Source organism: Centropristis striata, chromosome 19 (genome assembly GCF_030273125.1).
Source record: "Centropristis striata isolate RG_2023a ecotype Rhode Island chromosome 19, C.striata_1.0, whole genome shotgun sequence".
Lineage (NCBI taxonomy): Eukaryota > Metazoa > Chordata > Actinopteri > Perciformes > Serranidae > Centropristis > Centropristis striata.
This window is the reverse complement of record NC_081535.1, coordinates 8791986-8809772: the sequence shown is the minus strand read 5'-3', so window position 1 is coordinate 8809772 and position 17787 is coordinate 8791986. Positions and strand designations below refer to the sequence as shown.

At 38.4% G+C, this 17787-nt stretch overlaps 1 protein-coding gene across 2 annotated transcripts in view; it reads left to right on the top strand.

Annotated features, from left to right (window-relative positions):
- tsc1b (TSC complex subunit 1b) overlaps positions 1-17787 on the top strand; it is a 48674-nt gene that overhangs the window by 18360 nt on the left and 12527 nt on the right. Inside the window, exons 8-15 of one of the 2 annotated variants that reach the window (XM_059358434.1) lie at positions 962-1140; positions 2061-2179; positions 4647-4812; positions 4941-5062; positions 7286-7379; positions 9384-9482; positions 10645-11296; positions 16322-16365. In XM_059358434.1, the coding sequence (XP_059214417.1) occupies positions 962-1140; positions 2061-2179; positions 4647-4812; positions 4941-5062; positions 7286-7379; positions 9384-9482; positions 10645-11296; positions 16322-16365 (1475 nt within the window). Of the gene's footprint in view, positions 1-961; positions 1141-2060; positions 2180-4646; positions 4813-4940; positions 5063-7285; positions 7380-9374; positions 9483-10644; positions 11297-16321; positions 16366-17787 lie in introns of both variants that reach the window. The other variant, XM_059358433.1, reaches the window with a different exon arrangement.

The window sequence follows — 17787 nt, the reverse complement described above, 5'->3', positions numbered from 1 at the left end:
TGCACACAAAAAAGCACATTTAATAAAAAAAAAAAAAAACGTTATTATGGTCTTACCTTTACTTATAAATGGAGTCCATGTGCTGCTCCTTCTGAACAAAAGGATCCATAACTTGTTCTTAGAAGTTTAAAAAATAAATGAACGGATGGCTGCACTTGACTTGCTAACTATAGATCAGGGATGGGCAACTGCAGGCCCGGGGGCCACAGACGGCCCGCACCCTCACTTGAAGTGGCCCTCAGTACAACTACATGCATTTGAGCATGAAATCTTAAAAGTGCAGTGTAAAAATGCACAAAATTATTTCTTTCAATTAATGTTCTGCTGTTCTTGCACTGAAGAAAAAGAAATCACAGTTTTTTATTTGCTTCAAACCTTTTGTATTCATATTTATACTGTTATACATGCATTTTAGCATGAAATATGTTAAGTTACTGCACTGTAAACATATTGAAAATTGCAGTTTCATCATATCTGGTCAAGTGCACGGTCCTATATGTGGCCCTGTGGTAGTGTTGATGAAAAATTGTGGCCCCCTGCAGCATTTAAGTTGCCCATCCCATATGTAGGTGGTTTCTTTGACTCCAGAGGGTTAATAGCGACATACAGAGAGACAGCAGTACGGTTTCACTGCAGCATAGCAGCACAGTAAGCCGAGTCATTGATCAATCCATGCTGAGGCTCATCTGGCTGCTGCCTCACCGCACGTCTCTTCTCACTACAGTAAATGTGAAAATTCAGCGATTTTGAAAAAAAAAAAAATCTAAAACTGGTCGAGTTAGATAAAAAAAAAAAAAAACTTTATAGTGCAAATCACTGGATAAATATTAATTATCTTTTTCATTTTACATTTTTTTCTTTCCATGATGACAGGTGAGGCACGGCCTCTCCTGCCTCCCCTAACCGCATGTCACTGGTCTCTTCTGCATCTCTTTGATTATGCTGATGTGCTTTCCTGCAGGTGGAAAAAGTATGAAATCCACGATATCGTCATCGAATGTGCCAAAGTGTCTCTAGACCCCAAGGAGGCCTCCTGTGAGGAGGGATACGCCACCATGCCTGAGAACTTTTACCCCCAAATCCACATGCGACCACAAGACTGCACTTCCAGCCCCTACACAGACCTCCACAGCAGCTACGGTCAGAAAACTTTGAATACTGCCTCAGAGATAAAGACCAGAGCCTGACCCATATTATTAGTTTATTAGTTTATTATTAATATCCCCATTAGCTGCAGCAAAGCCACAGCTATTCTTCCTGGGGTCCAACAGTATCAAATATACAGTTGAAAACACAAAACATAATAAAAAATAAAAAATACAAAACAAAACAAAAATTATTCACATATTAATCCATATTACACACATTTCTACATATCATATATGTATACATCATTCCAAACCTACTAACACATAATACATATGTTGTATATATACTCTAAAGCATTTACATTATAATAACACATCATATATCTATAGAAATATACTACATACATATAAATATACCATGTTTTCTTATATTGCTAAATACTGTTTTATTAATATTTTGAATTGCTTTTTCCCATATGGGATTTTTGAGACCGTTACTGACTTTAGAGGGGGAAAATGTACTGATAACTGATAAGGAATAAAATAAATAGCTAAATAAACATAATTACTGTTCGGTGTAAGTCAATTGCTGACTATAAATAAAAGTATAACTAACACCATTTCTAAATCCCACCAAGCAATATTTTCTAAATTAAATACTGTATAAAGAAAGTTTTCATAACGACACATATTGGACAGCATATACACCAAAACTGATTGGCCAATATCGACCGATAATATCAGTCAACCCATTTATAGTCATGGAAAAAATTATTAGACCATTTTTTCCTTCAATTTCTTGTGCATTTTAATGCCTGGTACATTTGTTTGGACAAATATAATGATAACAACAAAAATAGCTCATAAGAGTTTCATTTAAGAGCTGATATCTAGACATTTTCCATGGTTTTCTGGATAATAACCAAAATCATTATCAAAGACTGATCCGACTATTTGTCTTTTTGACAACAGGAAGCTCTTCTTCGACCCCGTTCTCGACTCCACGGCAGCCGATACCCCCGCCCCTGTCCTTGCCCCCCTTCTCAGGGACACAGTCCTCCTCCCGCAGCCCACAGACCTCCAGACGGCAGGTAAGATCATCCATAACGCGGTCAAAAGCTGTCAAAACCCTGGTTCGGGACACAGTGTTGGTCTGTAACTGATCACACGGGGTTGTAGCAGAGCACCACATCGTTAAGCTTCTGTTTGCTGCTATCGCCTTCACACACGGTCATGTTTACACGCCATACGTCACCTGGCAGATGTAGTGAGTTCAGACAGTGTCTTGAATCAGAGCAGGGACTTTTTTAAAAGACGCTGACAGGAAGCGAGTGGACAGACATCAAAGTGAGCAGACAGGCGGGTCAGGCTTCAGGAATTACAGCCCATGCCCCCCGTCCTCGTCCCGCCACCTCTCAGTAGACGCTCCCGAAGGCTGGTTGCCATGGAGACGCCGTCTCTTCCTTTCTATTATTGGTCCAGCCACACGAGGGGAGGGGTCCGGGTGTTTTTCTGCCCCCCGGGGCCTGTCTGCACTCCCTGTGACCCCGATAGACGAAATATTTTGAAAACATGGGAGACCCGACTTTTTTTGAGGAAAGAGCATTTCAAGTGACTGAAGCTTGTGGTGTTGTGCTTTTTATTTTTCCTCTTTTTTGTGGGCGAGTGAGTGATTTGTGTTGTGTGGCTGAACCTGATGCTGAAGGGGCTCAAATCTGAATTTCACCAACAAAGATCTTGACTCATGTCACCTCATTTTTGGTTTATTTTGCCTAAAGAATAGCCACACAAGTATATGGCATTTTTTGTGTGTGGAAATTGATTTGAATTTGATGAAAAATAATGTGTTTTTGTTGTGTTAGCAGATAGAGATGCTGCATTCAATATCGTGGGATTTAGGAGTTCTAGACTGTCAAGACATTCACCTAAATTAAATTCTGTTTCTAACACTCTGACGTAATTACCACAACTTCCTTCAAGCTTACTGTAGCTGTTTTGAAACTCATCTGTGAAATATGTTAAGGTTTGAGTATGAAAACATCAGCAGCAGTGAGTGAGGAAGTCTGTGGTTTCTGGTTCACTGTAACGATCACGGACCGAAAGAAAGATTTCCAATGCACCACATTTTCTACACATGTGAATATAATAAGGGTCAGTTCACCGTAATTAATCTGTTGATTCAGAAGTAGTCTTAGTGATGTAGTTTTTGTCCACACTGGTATAATGTCTGCTTCCTCCCATGTACTGGAGTCAAACTTTAAGAGGCAATTATTTCAGGACTTTGGCACATAAAAGCAGAACTGTTTGCATGAGCAGACACCACAAGGAGTGATGAAATAATGACCGACCAAGAAGACATGAATATGTATGTATTTCATGTATTTCACAAGCTGACAACCGAGGTATCTGGTTTAGACTTTAGATGTTGCAAAGCAGCAAGTTGGAGTTAAAGGAACATGAAAACATTTTGAGAAACATGTCTGTTTAATATGAAATTTAAGCCAGCAGCAGCTTGTCTTATCTTAGCATAAAGACTTGACAAACAGGTAATTAATAATAATAATACATTACATTTATATAGTGCTTTTCTGGATACTCAAAGATGCTTTACAGCAACAGCAAAAAAAAAGCAAATTTCAGGGCAGAGGCCTCAGGGCCTCCATAGCAACAAGAGACTCAAAATGACTACAAAGCGCTGCAATAAAAGTGCAAAGAGACACAAGAACACACACCAACTATAGCCGTGTTTCCATTAAAGTCGAATCGAATTTTGAAGCGAAATTTTGAATTTTGTTTTTTAAATAAAACATAGAAACAAGCCAACACCCTCCATCCAACCGTCCCATTATAAACAAAGCATTAACTGAAGAAGCTTCATCTCAAAGTGGAGCAGTGAGGAAACACTGGAGGCAGCTTAGAAATGAATTAGATAAAATAATTAAAAATAAAGTAAGGTAAGATAAAATAAAATAAAAAAATAAAAGTAAATAGTAAGTAGAAGAGCTAGATAAAAAAGATGAAAATAATAAATAAATACTTAAAAAGTAGAGCAATATAAAATATATATGTATAAAAATACACTAATAAACAATAGCAAATAAATAAATAAAAGAAGATGTTGTAACACTAAGATGCATGAACAGAAAAATATTTTAAAATGGATAAAAATAAAAAAGATAGGTCTTAAGTTTGCTCTTAAAAGCGTCTCTGATGGCCTCAGGTCTTCAGGGAGGCTGTTCCACAGACGTGGACCACCGTGGGTTTTTGTTTCAACTTTAATATTATTAAAAGGCCCAGAAGACTTGAGGGTCCTTGAGGGTTCATAGGATGGCGGCTATGGCTCAGTTGGTAGAGCGGTCGCCCACTGGTTTAAGGGCACTCCATTTACCGTTAACCATTTACCATTTAGGATAAAAGTAAATCAGATAAATAGGCTGGACTAAGACCATTAAGAGATTTATAAACCAGTAAAATAATCTTAAATTCGATCTTTGTTACAGTGTTTTCTCTGTCACGTCTGTGATCGTTTTGCTGTTTGCTGTCTCTGTTTCTCTGCAGAACTCCACCTGTGAACTCAACTCTTCCTGTGGGGGGAAGGACCCTCTGTGGAGCCCCTCCTCGTTGTGTGGCATGGCCACGCCCCCTTCCTCCAGGGGCATGTCGCCCAACTTAGAGCTGTCCCACAGTGCCTCACATCTTCCCAGCCGCTTCCACTGCACATCAGGTCAACACCCTCACCATCACACTCATTTACAACTTGGCTGTTGATGCACTGACGTGTTTTTTTTTAACAATAAGTGACGCTCTGGAGTTTTCCTTTCTGCTGACTGCTGATTGTTTTGACCCGAGCAGGAGGAAAAGGAACGCCCGCCTCCAGCACTCCAGCCACCTCTTCCCCTCCACCCACCCTATCAGATGACTTCCCCATAATCTCCTTACCAGCCAACACAGTCCAGTCCAGTCCACCAAGAAAGGTACTCTCCCTCTCTTTCCTCCATTTTAAAATTGTCATCATAAGACTCTTCTTTTACTTTTTTTTTCACCCAGTTAGTTTATAATGAGCAGTTGTCTAATTTAACCCTCCTGTTATGTTCGTTTCTCAGGAACAGCAAAAATGTTCGTGGGTCAATTTTAGCCGGGGCATGTATAATTATCCGAAAGTGTCAGAAACCAAAAAATCCCAATAAATATTTTTTTATATTTCATCAATAACTCCACTACTAACCATTTCAATAAATATTTAGTGCAATGGTGTTCTTTCCCTCTCATAGATCATGGTTCAATGAGGATAATTCACTTGTTTTTCATAAAAAATACATGTTAATTTATTTTTTTTAATGTACATTGGAAAAACCTACATGACGATGATTGTTTTAGTTTTAGTATAGAAGTTTATTTTACTTCTTTTTTTTTTTAATGAAAAAAACTTTTTAAATTTTTTTTTTAGATTTTTTCTTTGAAATGGGTCGATTTGACCCACAACATAACAGGAGGGTTAAAAAACAAACATTTTCGTGGGTCAATTTGAGCCAGGGTATGTTTAATTATCCAAAAGGGTCAGAAACCAAAAAATCCCATTTAAAAAAAAAAAAAAAAAAAAAAATGCACGTTAAAACTTTTTTTTTATGTACATTGGAAAGACCTACACATAAAATACAATATTTTTACATGACATTGATATGTGAAATGAACCATTTTCATTTTATATGTTGATTACACGTATTAAGCCAAGCAGAAGAAGTTTCATCCCAAAAAAAAACTTTTTTGGGTCAGTTTGTCCAGCAGCATAACAGGAGGGTTAAGTTATACTTTCATTCCAATTGTGATTAGTCACCAACTAGTATGCAGATTTTTTTTTTTAATGATTTCTGCTTTATTAGAAAAATCCAATGAAACATGAACAAAAATGCCAACCAATTCAACTGATCTTAGCTCTTATCGTCTTGAAAACTCATTTCTTTGACAGCAGGAGGCATAGTGATTTCCCAAAAGCAACAAGAGAAATCATTATAGTCATATTATGGGTTCTCAGCAGGAGGACCTTTTTGTCTCATTAAAGTTCTTTATTATTGTGTATAAATGTAGAAATCGGCAAAGAACAACAGTATCAAATCGGCCTGCGCTGCATGTCTTGTAAATATTTTCAGAAACAGAAGGAGCCGGAGCAGTCCACTGTCATGTTTCCAAAATGAATTCATGATTAAAAAAAAATAAAATATCTTTGTTAGACTCCATCTTCAAGCTGGGGAAAACTTTAAGAAGATTGTAGGAAAAATGTATGGCCTTCTCATTTATTTAACTTGTCGACTTTAGATTATCTCAAACACAAATGGGAAGAGGATTTAAATGAACCGATACCAGATGCAGTGTGGCAGAAAGTTATTAGTCAGATTCACACATCATCTATTTGCCAAAGGCAAACAGTTGTACAATTTAAGGTTAGCCTGTCTATAATTAGAGCAGCCGGTCACAGGTGATCCAAACCGATCCAAACACACTGTTTTATACGCCGTTCGGTTAGCATTAGCTGACAATTAAAGTTGTTTTAATCACAAAAGGCTAAACTGTGCTTAACGGTCTGAAATACTTCCTGTTGCTAAACACATGCTGCTTTCAAAATAAGAGCACAGTGTGTTAACAGAGTCCACCACAGAATTTACAAGAAGACTGTCAAAATAAGAAGCCCTAAATAAAACATACAAGAACCTTTATTGTCCTTTACAATAAATAATTAAAATATGCAATGATTAAGATCAATGTATATATGGAATAGTGGCATTAGAATCTGTGAGAAGGCACTAAATTTGGGATTTTTATGCAAAAAAAAAAAAATTCTCAGAGGGAGGGCCAGCCCCCGGCTGCATTTTTACTTAAAAATGTACAACATTTTCTCCCGGGGGGTCATGCACGTTGGAAAATATGTGCTCCCCCCAAAAAAAGCTGTAAACCTAGGGGAAACACTGCTGTAATATATGTGAACCCCTTACTTGTATGGCCACATAGGTGTTTTCTGTCTCTGCTATATTTGTTTACGTGACTCACCTTATCAATAAGTGTCTTAACCTTAAAAATAATTGGTGGGGTGGTGACCAGGGATAAGTTACTGTCTGTATTATGTTTGTATTTTGCACATAGTGAAAATCTCAAATGTCTTGTACAAAAAAACCCCAACAACTATAAACTGTTTGACTTTTCAGGATCGCCGACAAGGAGACAGCAGCAAGCCTGTACTGGTGAGACAGGAACCAGTGAAAGATGCAGAGAAGAGTGCAGAAGTAGCCACAAACAGAGGTAAGTCAAGTCTAAGCACTGTTATTTATCAGTTAATTTCAAAGTAAAGGTCCTAACAGGTGCTCAGTTTTCAGTAGCTGAACTTGAACTGTGCCAAAGCATTGTTAATTTCCAATTAAGCAGCAGGGCACTGAGGGCAGTCGGACTCGAGGATAATTAGAAGCGGGCTAAAATATGGTTGACCTGAACAGACCCTGTTAGAGAGAACATCATGAGCCACCAATTAGCTCACAGTCATGGTTAAAAGGTGCCGTAATATATTTAGCTTCTACCGCACTTCACAGCTCACACACTCTTTCTGCCTCAAAAACACATTTTCCCCTCTGCGATGATTATGATGCACCACATGATGAAAGCTGACAGAGAGTCCGCTTTGATCCTCTCAGGTGTTTAACATATGAACACACAGACCTGAGAACTGCTGCAATTGCAACCCAGCCTGAGCTCCGTTTGTGGTGTCAAATGTTGAGTAGTTTGGATCATTATGCTGCAAACTCACCCAATGGGTGTGTGTCGACTTGTGCTACTTGCACAGAGTTTGACTGCAGAACATTTGTGTTAATTTGTCAGTGGAGATCCATTCCTTTACAGCTTTATTCAGTTATAAACCATGGTTGGAATAACTGCTTTTGCTGCTTTGCACCTGCTGTGGAAGTCCTAGATAAGATAAGATAAGATAAGATAAGATAAGATAAGATATGACTTTATTTATCCCGCAGTGGGGAAATATAGTTGTCACAGCAGCTCCAGATACAAACACATAGATATAAAAAGTAAGACATATACATACATACATTCTATATACACATTATACACATACATTTCTGTTATTTGGCATTTATTATTAATATATATTTTTTTGTGTTTGATTCCTGAAAGTACTTTGCATTTTACAGATATTGTACATTGGAGAAAATATATTCTAGATCAGGGATGGGCAACTGGAGGCACGGGGGCCACATACGGCCCGGACCCTCACTTGAAGTGGTCCTCAGTACATGCATACTATGTATTTGAGCATGAAATCTTAAAAAATGCACAAAATTACTTCTTGCAATTAATGTTGGTCTGCTGTTCTTGCACTGAAAAAAAATAAATCCTAGTAAGTGGTTATTTTTTATTTGCTTCAAACCTTTTGTTTTCCTATTTATACTGTTATACATGCATTTGAGCATGAAATATGTTAAGTTACAGCACTGTAAATATATTTAAAATTGCAGTTTCATCATATCTGGTTAAGTGCACGGTCCTATATGTGGCCCTGTGGTAGTGTGTGTGTGTGTGTGTGTGTGTGTGTGTGTGTGTGTGTGGTGTGTGTGTGTGTGTGTATATAAGTGGTATATGACATATAAAATAATATAGAAAAAATACAGAAGGCCTAATATAGGCCCGATATAAACAGTGCAAATGAACCAGTAAAGTGACCTGGTGAAACAAACAGTGCTAGATACGTCGGAAGATCAAACGGCATCATGTCAGTTAATTCCACCACCTCTGGATGACGGCCGCTCCAACGGCAATATGCACCTAAAAAAACTGATTTTGCTGTGATTTAATTTCAATTAACTAATAAGAAGGATGCCAAAATAACTACACCATGATAAAGACATTTTAAATGTCTGAATTCATGCTTTGTCAGGTCTTTCTAAAAGATGACATGCAAAAAACTTTTAAAATGCTTCATTTCTGAATGGAGTTTGAATCTGACTGTGTCAATGCTGATAGCTTTTTGTGACACAGCCTCACATGAAGTTCTTGCTCCAATATGCAAATGATGTGCATTTTGTTTATATGCATCACATAATTTGCATTATTTGCATCGCCTGGTGCAAAATAGCGTATTTGCATTGACTTTGTATGTAATTGCTCCATGCCCAGAATTAGATTTGCATCTGGTTTGAACCTATTGTTAGAAATGTGCACTTCATTAAGAATATGTTTTGGTTTATTGGAGAGTTATTTTTCCCACACTTAATAAACTTCCTTCTTCCTCAGATGCAGGAGCTGCTGAGAACGTCTCCATGACTTTGACGGAGCTGTCGGTCTTCATGAAGAAACAGGAGCTGGAGCTTCAGCTGCGAACGGAGAAAGAGAGGGAAGAGGGTGAGTATTGACTCAGCGTAGATCACAGACTCAGATACAGTCAGTCAATGTGGCACAGCATGGAAAACACTGATCACATTGTGGGTTTCCTCTTCGGGACAAATTATCTACCAAAACCAAATAATTGCTGTATATGAGGCAGTCCTGGAAAGACGAAATAAATGCATATTTATTTATTTTTAGTACAACTAAACAGGAGTGAAGTTGCTTTATGCACAAGCATTTTACACTCTTGAATGCTTTTTATATGCAGCAAAGAAAGGCATGCATGTGTATAATTGTGTTTTTGAATGTGCCACACAAATATCAGTGCAAAAACATTGAGGTTGTAGCAGTTTGACAGTGCCGGGGTGCCAGTCAAAATTTTTCTGACAATTTTTCTTTTATATTTTGATTTGTCAAACTTACACAGGACTCATGCCTACCCATACATGGTCCCTACTAACAACCAGAAACTCAGTATGACCATTTTTCAAAGGAGACCCATCAATTCAACAGTGTATTAAACAATTCAGTGTCCCATAATCAACCCATAGTTCAAACAACCAAAACACAAAAATAGTCTCTTTTTTTTCAACCAAATAAGAAAGGAAGGATAATAAAGGAGGGTTAGATGCAAAAATGCATCTGGAATGTGTAGATTTAGATCCATTTACATACATTTTCTTTCAATTAACAACTTATCAAGAGCTCATAAGTGTCACAGCAGAGTCAGTCAGTACAGTATTTACTTGTGACTGAACCCAAAATAATTGAATCTCCTGCGTAGCTAAATGAACGTGACTAAATATCCAGATTGCTAACACTTCATCCCTGTGTGTGTTCTGTTATCGCTGCACAGTTATTGGTTTAAATCCCACTTGAACCACTTGTACTAAAAATAAATGCACCTACAGTACTGAGAACCACTTTGGATAAAAGCATCTGCCAAATGGCACAAGCTCTGCTGCCAAAGCTAGCTGCTTAGACTTAAACATTTCCGTTCTCTTTGGGGGGGGAAACAGAAGCTCAGGAAACTTGTTTTTTTTCTTTTCTGCGTGGGGTAGCAGGTACTCTGCACTTGTTGTGCCTGCAGAAATATTTAAGTACAGACATTGGCATTCAGATCATACATGCAGGTTTTAAGTCCACCTCAATCCTCCATATGTTGTTTCTGCTGCAGCTGCCATCACAGAGGAGCTGCTGAAGATCACGGAGGAGAAGCAGGAGCTGTCGGGTCTGAGGGGCTTCGACTCTCCTTTCTATCACACCACTGAGACTCTGACTGGCTGTCAGGCACAAGACAAGCCCCTCTCTAACACCCAGTCTGGAGGTGCCATCAGGGACACCCACCATGTTGTATCGACGCCAGACAAAGGGGACACCACAGCGAGCACCAGTGGTGTTGGGAGTGAAAGAGGAGGAGGAGGAGGAGGAGGAGCAGGAGAGAGCAGGAACTCTGCCCTCGGCCTCGAGCAGTCCTGGTCCTTCCAGTCAGGTTTCACCCCCATCGATCACCACCTGCACCGGAGCCCCTCGGCCCCGGACGACGAGGTGGGGAAGTTCGCCATGTTCTCTCCGAGCCCGTGCAGCAAGACGCCGGCCCCGGTGCCCTACGAGTCGTTCTTCGACCTGGCTCTGCCCAGGGCCGCCTCGCTCTTCGTGGGCCAGAAGACGTCGGAGGCGGTGCACAAGGCGGCGATGGAGAGGCTGCTGCAGCAGGAGGAGGGGCTGGAGGACGGGGAGGAGGAAGGGGTCGTGTCGGCTTCACCACTGGAGGTGCTGGATCGCCTTGTGCAGCAGGGGAGCGACACCCACGATAAAGTACTCAAGAGGTAAGGGGCTAGCTTCAAATCTGCACAGTTTGGTTTTTATTGTAGGTTATCTGCCTTTTAACTCAGTTAAGCCGGGAAAGCATTACCGCATTTCTACCATTAAAACCGGGGGCGCTGTTGCATTATTCTACCATTAAAGTCGGGAAAGCGGATACGTCGTTTTGTAGTATTTGTAGTTTTTTTTCCACCTGTTTTAGGTCTCTTGGCCAATGAAATGCATCAGAATACATGTGGGAGTGTCGCAATGCAACATGGGACTTTTCCAGAACTGAAATCATGGCGGAAGACGACCATAGCGGAGGGAGCTCAGATATAACAGCTATAAGCTCTCAAATACTTTTTGAATTTCATTTCTATCTGCTACAAAGGCTGAAAAATCTATTATTTAGTAGGAGGCGTTGACACTTCTGTTGAATTTTTTCCAGGCCTTTTAGGCCTAAATGGGTTAAAAGAGTGACATATAGCAATCAGAAAACCCATGTTATTTGAAAAAAGAAAAGCTATCTTTTTCCTTCTCTTCTTACATTTCTGACTTGCTGTTGCTCTCACATTTTTAATACCACAAACATAAAATCTACACCCACACATTCAGAAGACTCTTTTCTTTTGGTGATAGCTTTATTAAGCTGATGGCACTTACTGTCATTCACCTAAAAGCAGGTGTAACAGATGTATCTCAAACTATCTCCGACAATGCTTACAGGTGCATCTCAATAAATTAGAATATGATGGAAAAGTCAATTTCCAGTAGTTCAAGTCAAATAGCCCCAACCAAGTATTGAGTCATATAGATGGACATAGTTTTCAGAGGCCAACATTTTCATATTAAACTTACTATTAAAAAATTGGTCTTTTGTCATATTGAAACTTTTTGAGCCACTGAATTTTAGGTCTTCACAAAATGTAAGCCATAGTCATTATAATTAGAAGAAATTGAAAAAATGACATTAAATGTTTAATTATGTGTGTAATGGATCTATATAATGTGTCCAGACTTTTACTAATCTATCTCCTATAGTTTAATAAACTCCCCTCTGGAAGGGTTACTCTAGTCACTTTTATGATTTTTATTAAGTCCACATACACAACAAGCATCCACACACTGGGTAGCTGCTACACTATGATAGCCTACCGCTAGTTAACTTATTAGTGGCATTAATTAGAAAATTATACAGTGACGTTGATAAGGTCTTAAATCTGTAATGCAAACATAAACACCAAAAACCCAGAATGAATGAATGAAATTATACACTCATTCATGCAATATTTAAACACCAACAATGCTAGTCTGCAGCTACTCACCAGCAAGGCGTACCAGTCCTGACTCGCAAGTAAAAGAAAAAAAAAAAAAAAAGGTGAGACACCTTCTACATAATGTGTTATTTCCACTTTTTGAATTGAATTACTGACATAAATAAAGTTTCCTATGATATTCTAATTTATTGAGATGCACCTGTACACTCAGCAAAAGACATTTGGATGATTCATCCACAATTTATCAGTTTTTTTTTAAATATGGCAAACAATTTATTTTTTTCAAAATTCCTCTAGGTGTGACCTGTTTGACTCTGGTCAAGGTTTTAGTTGATTTGTTTTTTTTAAACCAATGATAGGCGCAGAAATCGATTAACAGCCTTTTTCTGTTAATAAATCAACACATCTGAAGGATTGTGTAGTCAAGGAGGAGACATGTTTTGCCCTCTGAATGCTCTCTAGTTGTGTGAGTGTGTTGTCAGGAGTGTGTTTTGTTGTGCTGCTCACTGTGCAGAGCCTGCCTGGGTTGTTTCCAGTCTATTACTGCAGCCGAAAGGAAACACCCGGTTGAGAACAAGTATGACATTGTTCAGAATCTGCCGCCCCTTTTTCTTTCTCCACACACACAGTGAGCCAGTCCTCCGAGCCAATAATACAACTGTGTCAGCAAAGTCAACGCTGGACACACAACAATCTGGCTTTCCTCATTTCAGTCACCCATCAAAGTGTGTCTTTATCTGAGCCAAACATGGCCTGATGGAGGGAATGAAATCACTGGAAACAGAGACTAAAGTACAGCTCAGAACACAACAGGCTCAAGACAAAAAGCCTATTTCTTAGCATCAATATCAACTTTCTGTAATGAATATCTCGTTATATAAATTTAATGTATGGCACTGTTAGATTGCCTACATTCATCTTTTTTCAATACATTTTGACTTTTCAACACTCTGACTCGTGTGACTAAAACATTTCCAATAACTCCAAACAAACCTACACAGCCACCACTGAAATCTAATGATACAAACAGCGTAATACTAATAATATTACAGGGTTCGTACGGGTGCTTGAAATCCTTGAAAATGCTTGAATTTAAATCTATTTTCAAGGTTTATAAAGTGCTTGGATTTTGGATAAAGTGCTTGTAAATGCTTGAAATTCTTACTGTATTTCTCTTGCAATCTGACTATATCCATCTATAGACTATAGATAATCACATGTTCAATGTAAAAAATAATGAGTAGCCTATCTGAAATGAAGACCGTTCCTCCTAAAAATGTAATACCACCGCTGTTGGTATGGTTCAGTGAAATCTCCCCCTTTTAGTATGTAAGTACTCATCTAAAACATGCAATTTACAACAGGTGTAAGATACTGGAAAAACTTGAAAATGAACCTTGAAAGTCCTTGAAAAATGCTTGAATTTGACTACTGCTAAAGTGTACGAACCCTCTATTAGCTTGATCTTTATCTGCAACTGTGCAGATATACCGGGTTGAAACAGAATTAATAGAAGTGCAAAAAAAGAATAGACAGGAGGGCGGGAGGGTGGGCAGACAGTATTGATCCCAAACTGGGAAATTACTGTATATCATAGAGGCAAGAGATTGTAACATATCTCAATCTAAAATTAGTTCTCAGTTCAGACAAAACCAAATACATGATGTTCTCAAGAGCCAGACATATTGCAGAAGATGGTTTATATATTACCACTTTAAAAGGTCACAGCATTGAAAGGGTTTCACAATACAAATATCTGGCTGTCTGGTTAGATCATAAACTCACATTCAAATTTCATATTGACATACTTACAAGTAAATTAATACAAAAAATGGGATACCTATACAGAAACAAAACAAACTTCCCTCTGTTCTGTAGGAAACGCATCATTCCGGCTGTCTTTTTATCAGTTCTGGATTATGCTGATGTTATCTATAGACATGCTTCTGCCTCCACTCTCACCTCACTGGACTCTGTTTATCACTCTGCACTCTGATTCATCATTGGTGACAGTTACTCCACCCATCATTGACTCCTATACAACAAGGTGGGATGGGCACCTTTATCTATGAGACGAGACATGCACTGGTTCCTCTTCATCTATAAAGTCACCATACCTCAGCACTTTATTAAACTGGTCACATAGTAATTGTTCCCTGGACTAATACTGAATTTGGAAAAACTGCTTTCAGTTTTTCTGCTGCATCTACCTGGAACATCTGACAACATTCACTCAAACACAATTATAACCCCTGGCCAGTTTAAAACTATGATAACCAATTAGGGATGCACAGTATGCCGATTTTTTACAACTCATTTAGCCGATTACCGATATTTTTTTCCCGCACAACTAATACCCACAATCAGGGCAAATTTGGCCAATTTCCCAATTGACATAATAAGTAAACATAACCTGTGTTCACTGGGAACATGTGAAAAGTGCAACTGTACAGCAATTAAAAACAAATTGAATAAAACTACATGTACCTTACAGACTGCTGCTTAAATTCAAATTTAACTTAAAACAGGAGTCCAATATGTGACGACTCAATCTGCACTGTGCAAACAAAATCACAAAAAGTACAAAAAAATATAGGCAGCTTCAGTCCCTAATCAGAACATAAATAAATAGGTGGGCTCAGACTACACTGCACAATTCTATGAGCTACAAACAAGGTGCAACAGAGAGGTGATGTGCACCCCATTATTTAATCAGATTATTATATCGGTGGATATCGGCGTTAGTGGTCGACCGATACGGGGTTTTTAATGCCGATACAGATTATTTTGACATCAGTCTTAACATTTCCCCGATATGTGCTGCCGATTTTTTTTTTTGGGCCGATTCTTGAAGCCGATATTGCCTTTTCTCCCTCCATTCACATGACAAAAATGACACAATGATAACAAATGTTACACAAGTCTCAATTTAAACAAAAAAGAAACATTAATTAACAAAACAAACAAATCATATTAACAGTTGGATAGCAAACAGTGTGTATGTTGTTCTAGGCCTCGAGGTGGTGGCGCCTCAGATGAGTCCACATATTTGATGTGGGTTTTTTTTTCCTTTTTTCTCAAACGCAAATATCAGGCGATATATATCGGCCGGTCGATATATCGGTCTATCTTTAATCGGCGTGTTGGCCGATGTCTGATACTTCATTTTCAAGCCAATATCGGCCGATATTGATAACGTGCCAATAACATCGTGCATCCCTATAACCAATAACTCTGCCTTTCACTCCAACTGTTTTTAATGTTTTCAAGTGTTTTGTCTGTACTGTTTTTCATTGTGTTTTCTCTGTACTCCTGACATCATTGTAAATGAGGGGTTGCCCTCAATGATTCCTCGAGAAATAAATAAAGGATAAATGAAAATGAAAAAAATTTGGGGACCGTATCACTGTAGTATTTTGCATGTTAACCTGAAATCTTCTTACAGTTTGTTTAAGTTGTGTCTCAGTGTAGTTCAGTCTGTGACCTCAGACACTGCAGTGTTCTTTTGACTTTCCCACAGTAGTTGTGGTAAACCGATAAAACTAGGTTTGTTTTGGATGTCAACCAACATGAATGAAATGTGGGTGAATTTGGCAACAGAGTAATTGTTCTTCCCTCCACATTCCCAACAAAGAAACTCTTGCTTCTGTTTACTCTTTTGAAACTGATCCTATCATTGGGCATCCTGACTGACATGAATTACTTCAGAGAGAAACATCCCAGAGAAAAATCATTCTGTCTAAAATGTTTTTTCGTTCTCTCCTTTTACAGATTACCTTTGCCAAGTAAGTCAGCTGACTGGACGCACTTTGGAGGTAAAACACTCGCAGCACTAACACTGCCGTACACTGATAAAAGAAGCTATTATAAAGAGTGCAGATGGAGCGTTATTCAGGCATGACTAGTGATTCGTCACGAGCTCCCAGACATGAACAGCATGTTAAAATGTTACCCAGCCAGACAGGGAATTTGTTCAGCGGAAAGTTTATCGAAACGCACAAAGTTCCCACAGTCATGCAGAGAACCTGATCCACTCAGAAATTCAAAAGTTAGCCACTTTAACATTTCTTCACCCTTCTATTTATTTATTCATTTAGTTAACCAGAGCAGGAATCTAATCTCCTCCAGCTGCAGCTCCAGACAAATAAAAACACTGTGTTTTTGTTGAAACTCTCTGCCAGCTTGTAATTACAACTTTGGAATTGAATCATCTCCCCTGGTTGACTGATAGGAGCTCGTCATTAGGACTGCATGTAAAACAAAGCTCGACTCAGCGTTTGCAGCTGCCTGATGTTTCCTCTCGGAGCACTGTGCACGTTCAAATTCTCACGGGAACTTTAAGAGAAGTTGTTTCTTTGCTCTCTACCCTTTGGATCATGCTAACAAGTGAAGCTCTGTACCCAGAGTTATGTTGGCCTGTGGGAGGGATTAAATAAACCTAAATAGTACGATATTGTTCACATTTACTAAATATTAATATTGTGATTAACCAGGTAAAGAGCAGCCTTAACCCATAAGAACCCAGACCCAGTAATCCTAAAAGGAAAAATATGGGGGATATACCACAGACCAAGTGAACCACATAGAATACATTTATGATGTTTTAAAAAAAGAAAATACTACCCCTAAATGTCAAAGATCTGTGATGTGACATATACATTACAATGGGCGTAATATTTCTTATTTTAAAATAAAAATACTAGACACATTTTCTGCTTATAGCGACACAAATTTGCCTTTTTCTTTGCATCTCCACAACATATATAAAAATTATGACATTAATAGTGCTATTTAACAACTAGTTATTTTTCAGATTTGTTTTTAAGTAACAAATTAATAATAAATAAAAACAAATAACCATTTGCCTTTTTGTTTGCATCTCCATAACATATATAAAAATTGTGACTTTAATTTGTTCAGAAAATATGGTCAGAACAAGTTAAATGCAACACAGGACACCCTATAAACGGATTAGAATTGTTAAAAGGGTTTAAACTTCGTAATAAAAAATACGCTTCTTGAAATTAGCTACTTCTTCACAATTCTGTTTCCAGTCATTTTGGAGAAGTCACTTCTTGTCAAAGTCACATGACCACCACACCAGGGTGTTGAGTATACAACGCTTAGGGATTTAATTTAAGGTGAAGCATAAAGCTGAATATGTGAGATTCTAGAGGATTTAAAGTGTTACACGGGTGTCACCATAGGTTCTTATGGGTTAAAGTCTGCTTGGTGGA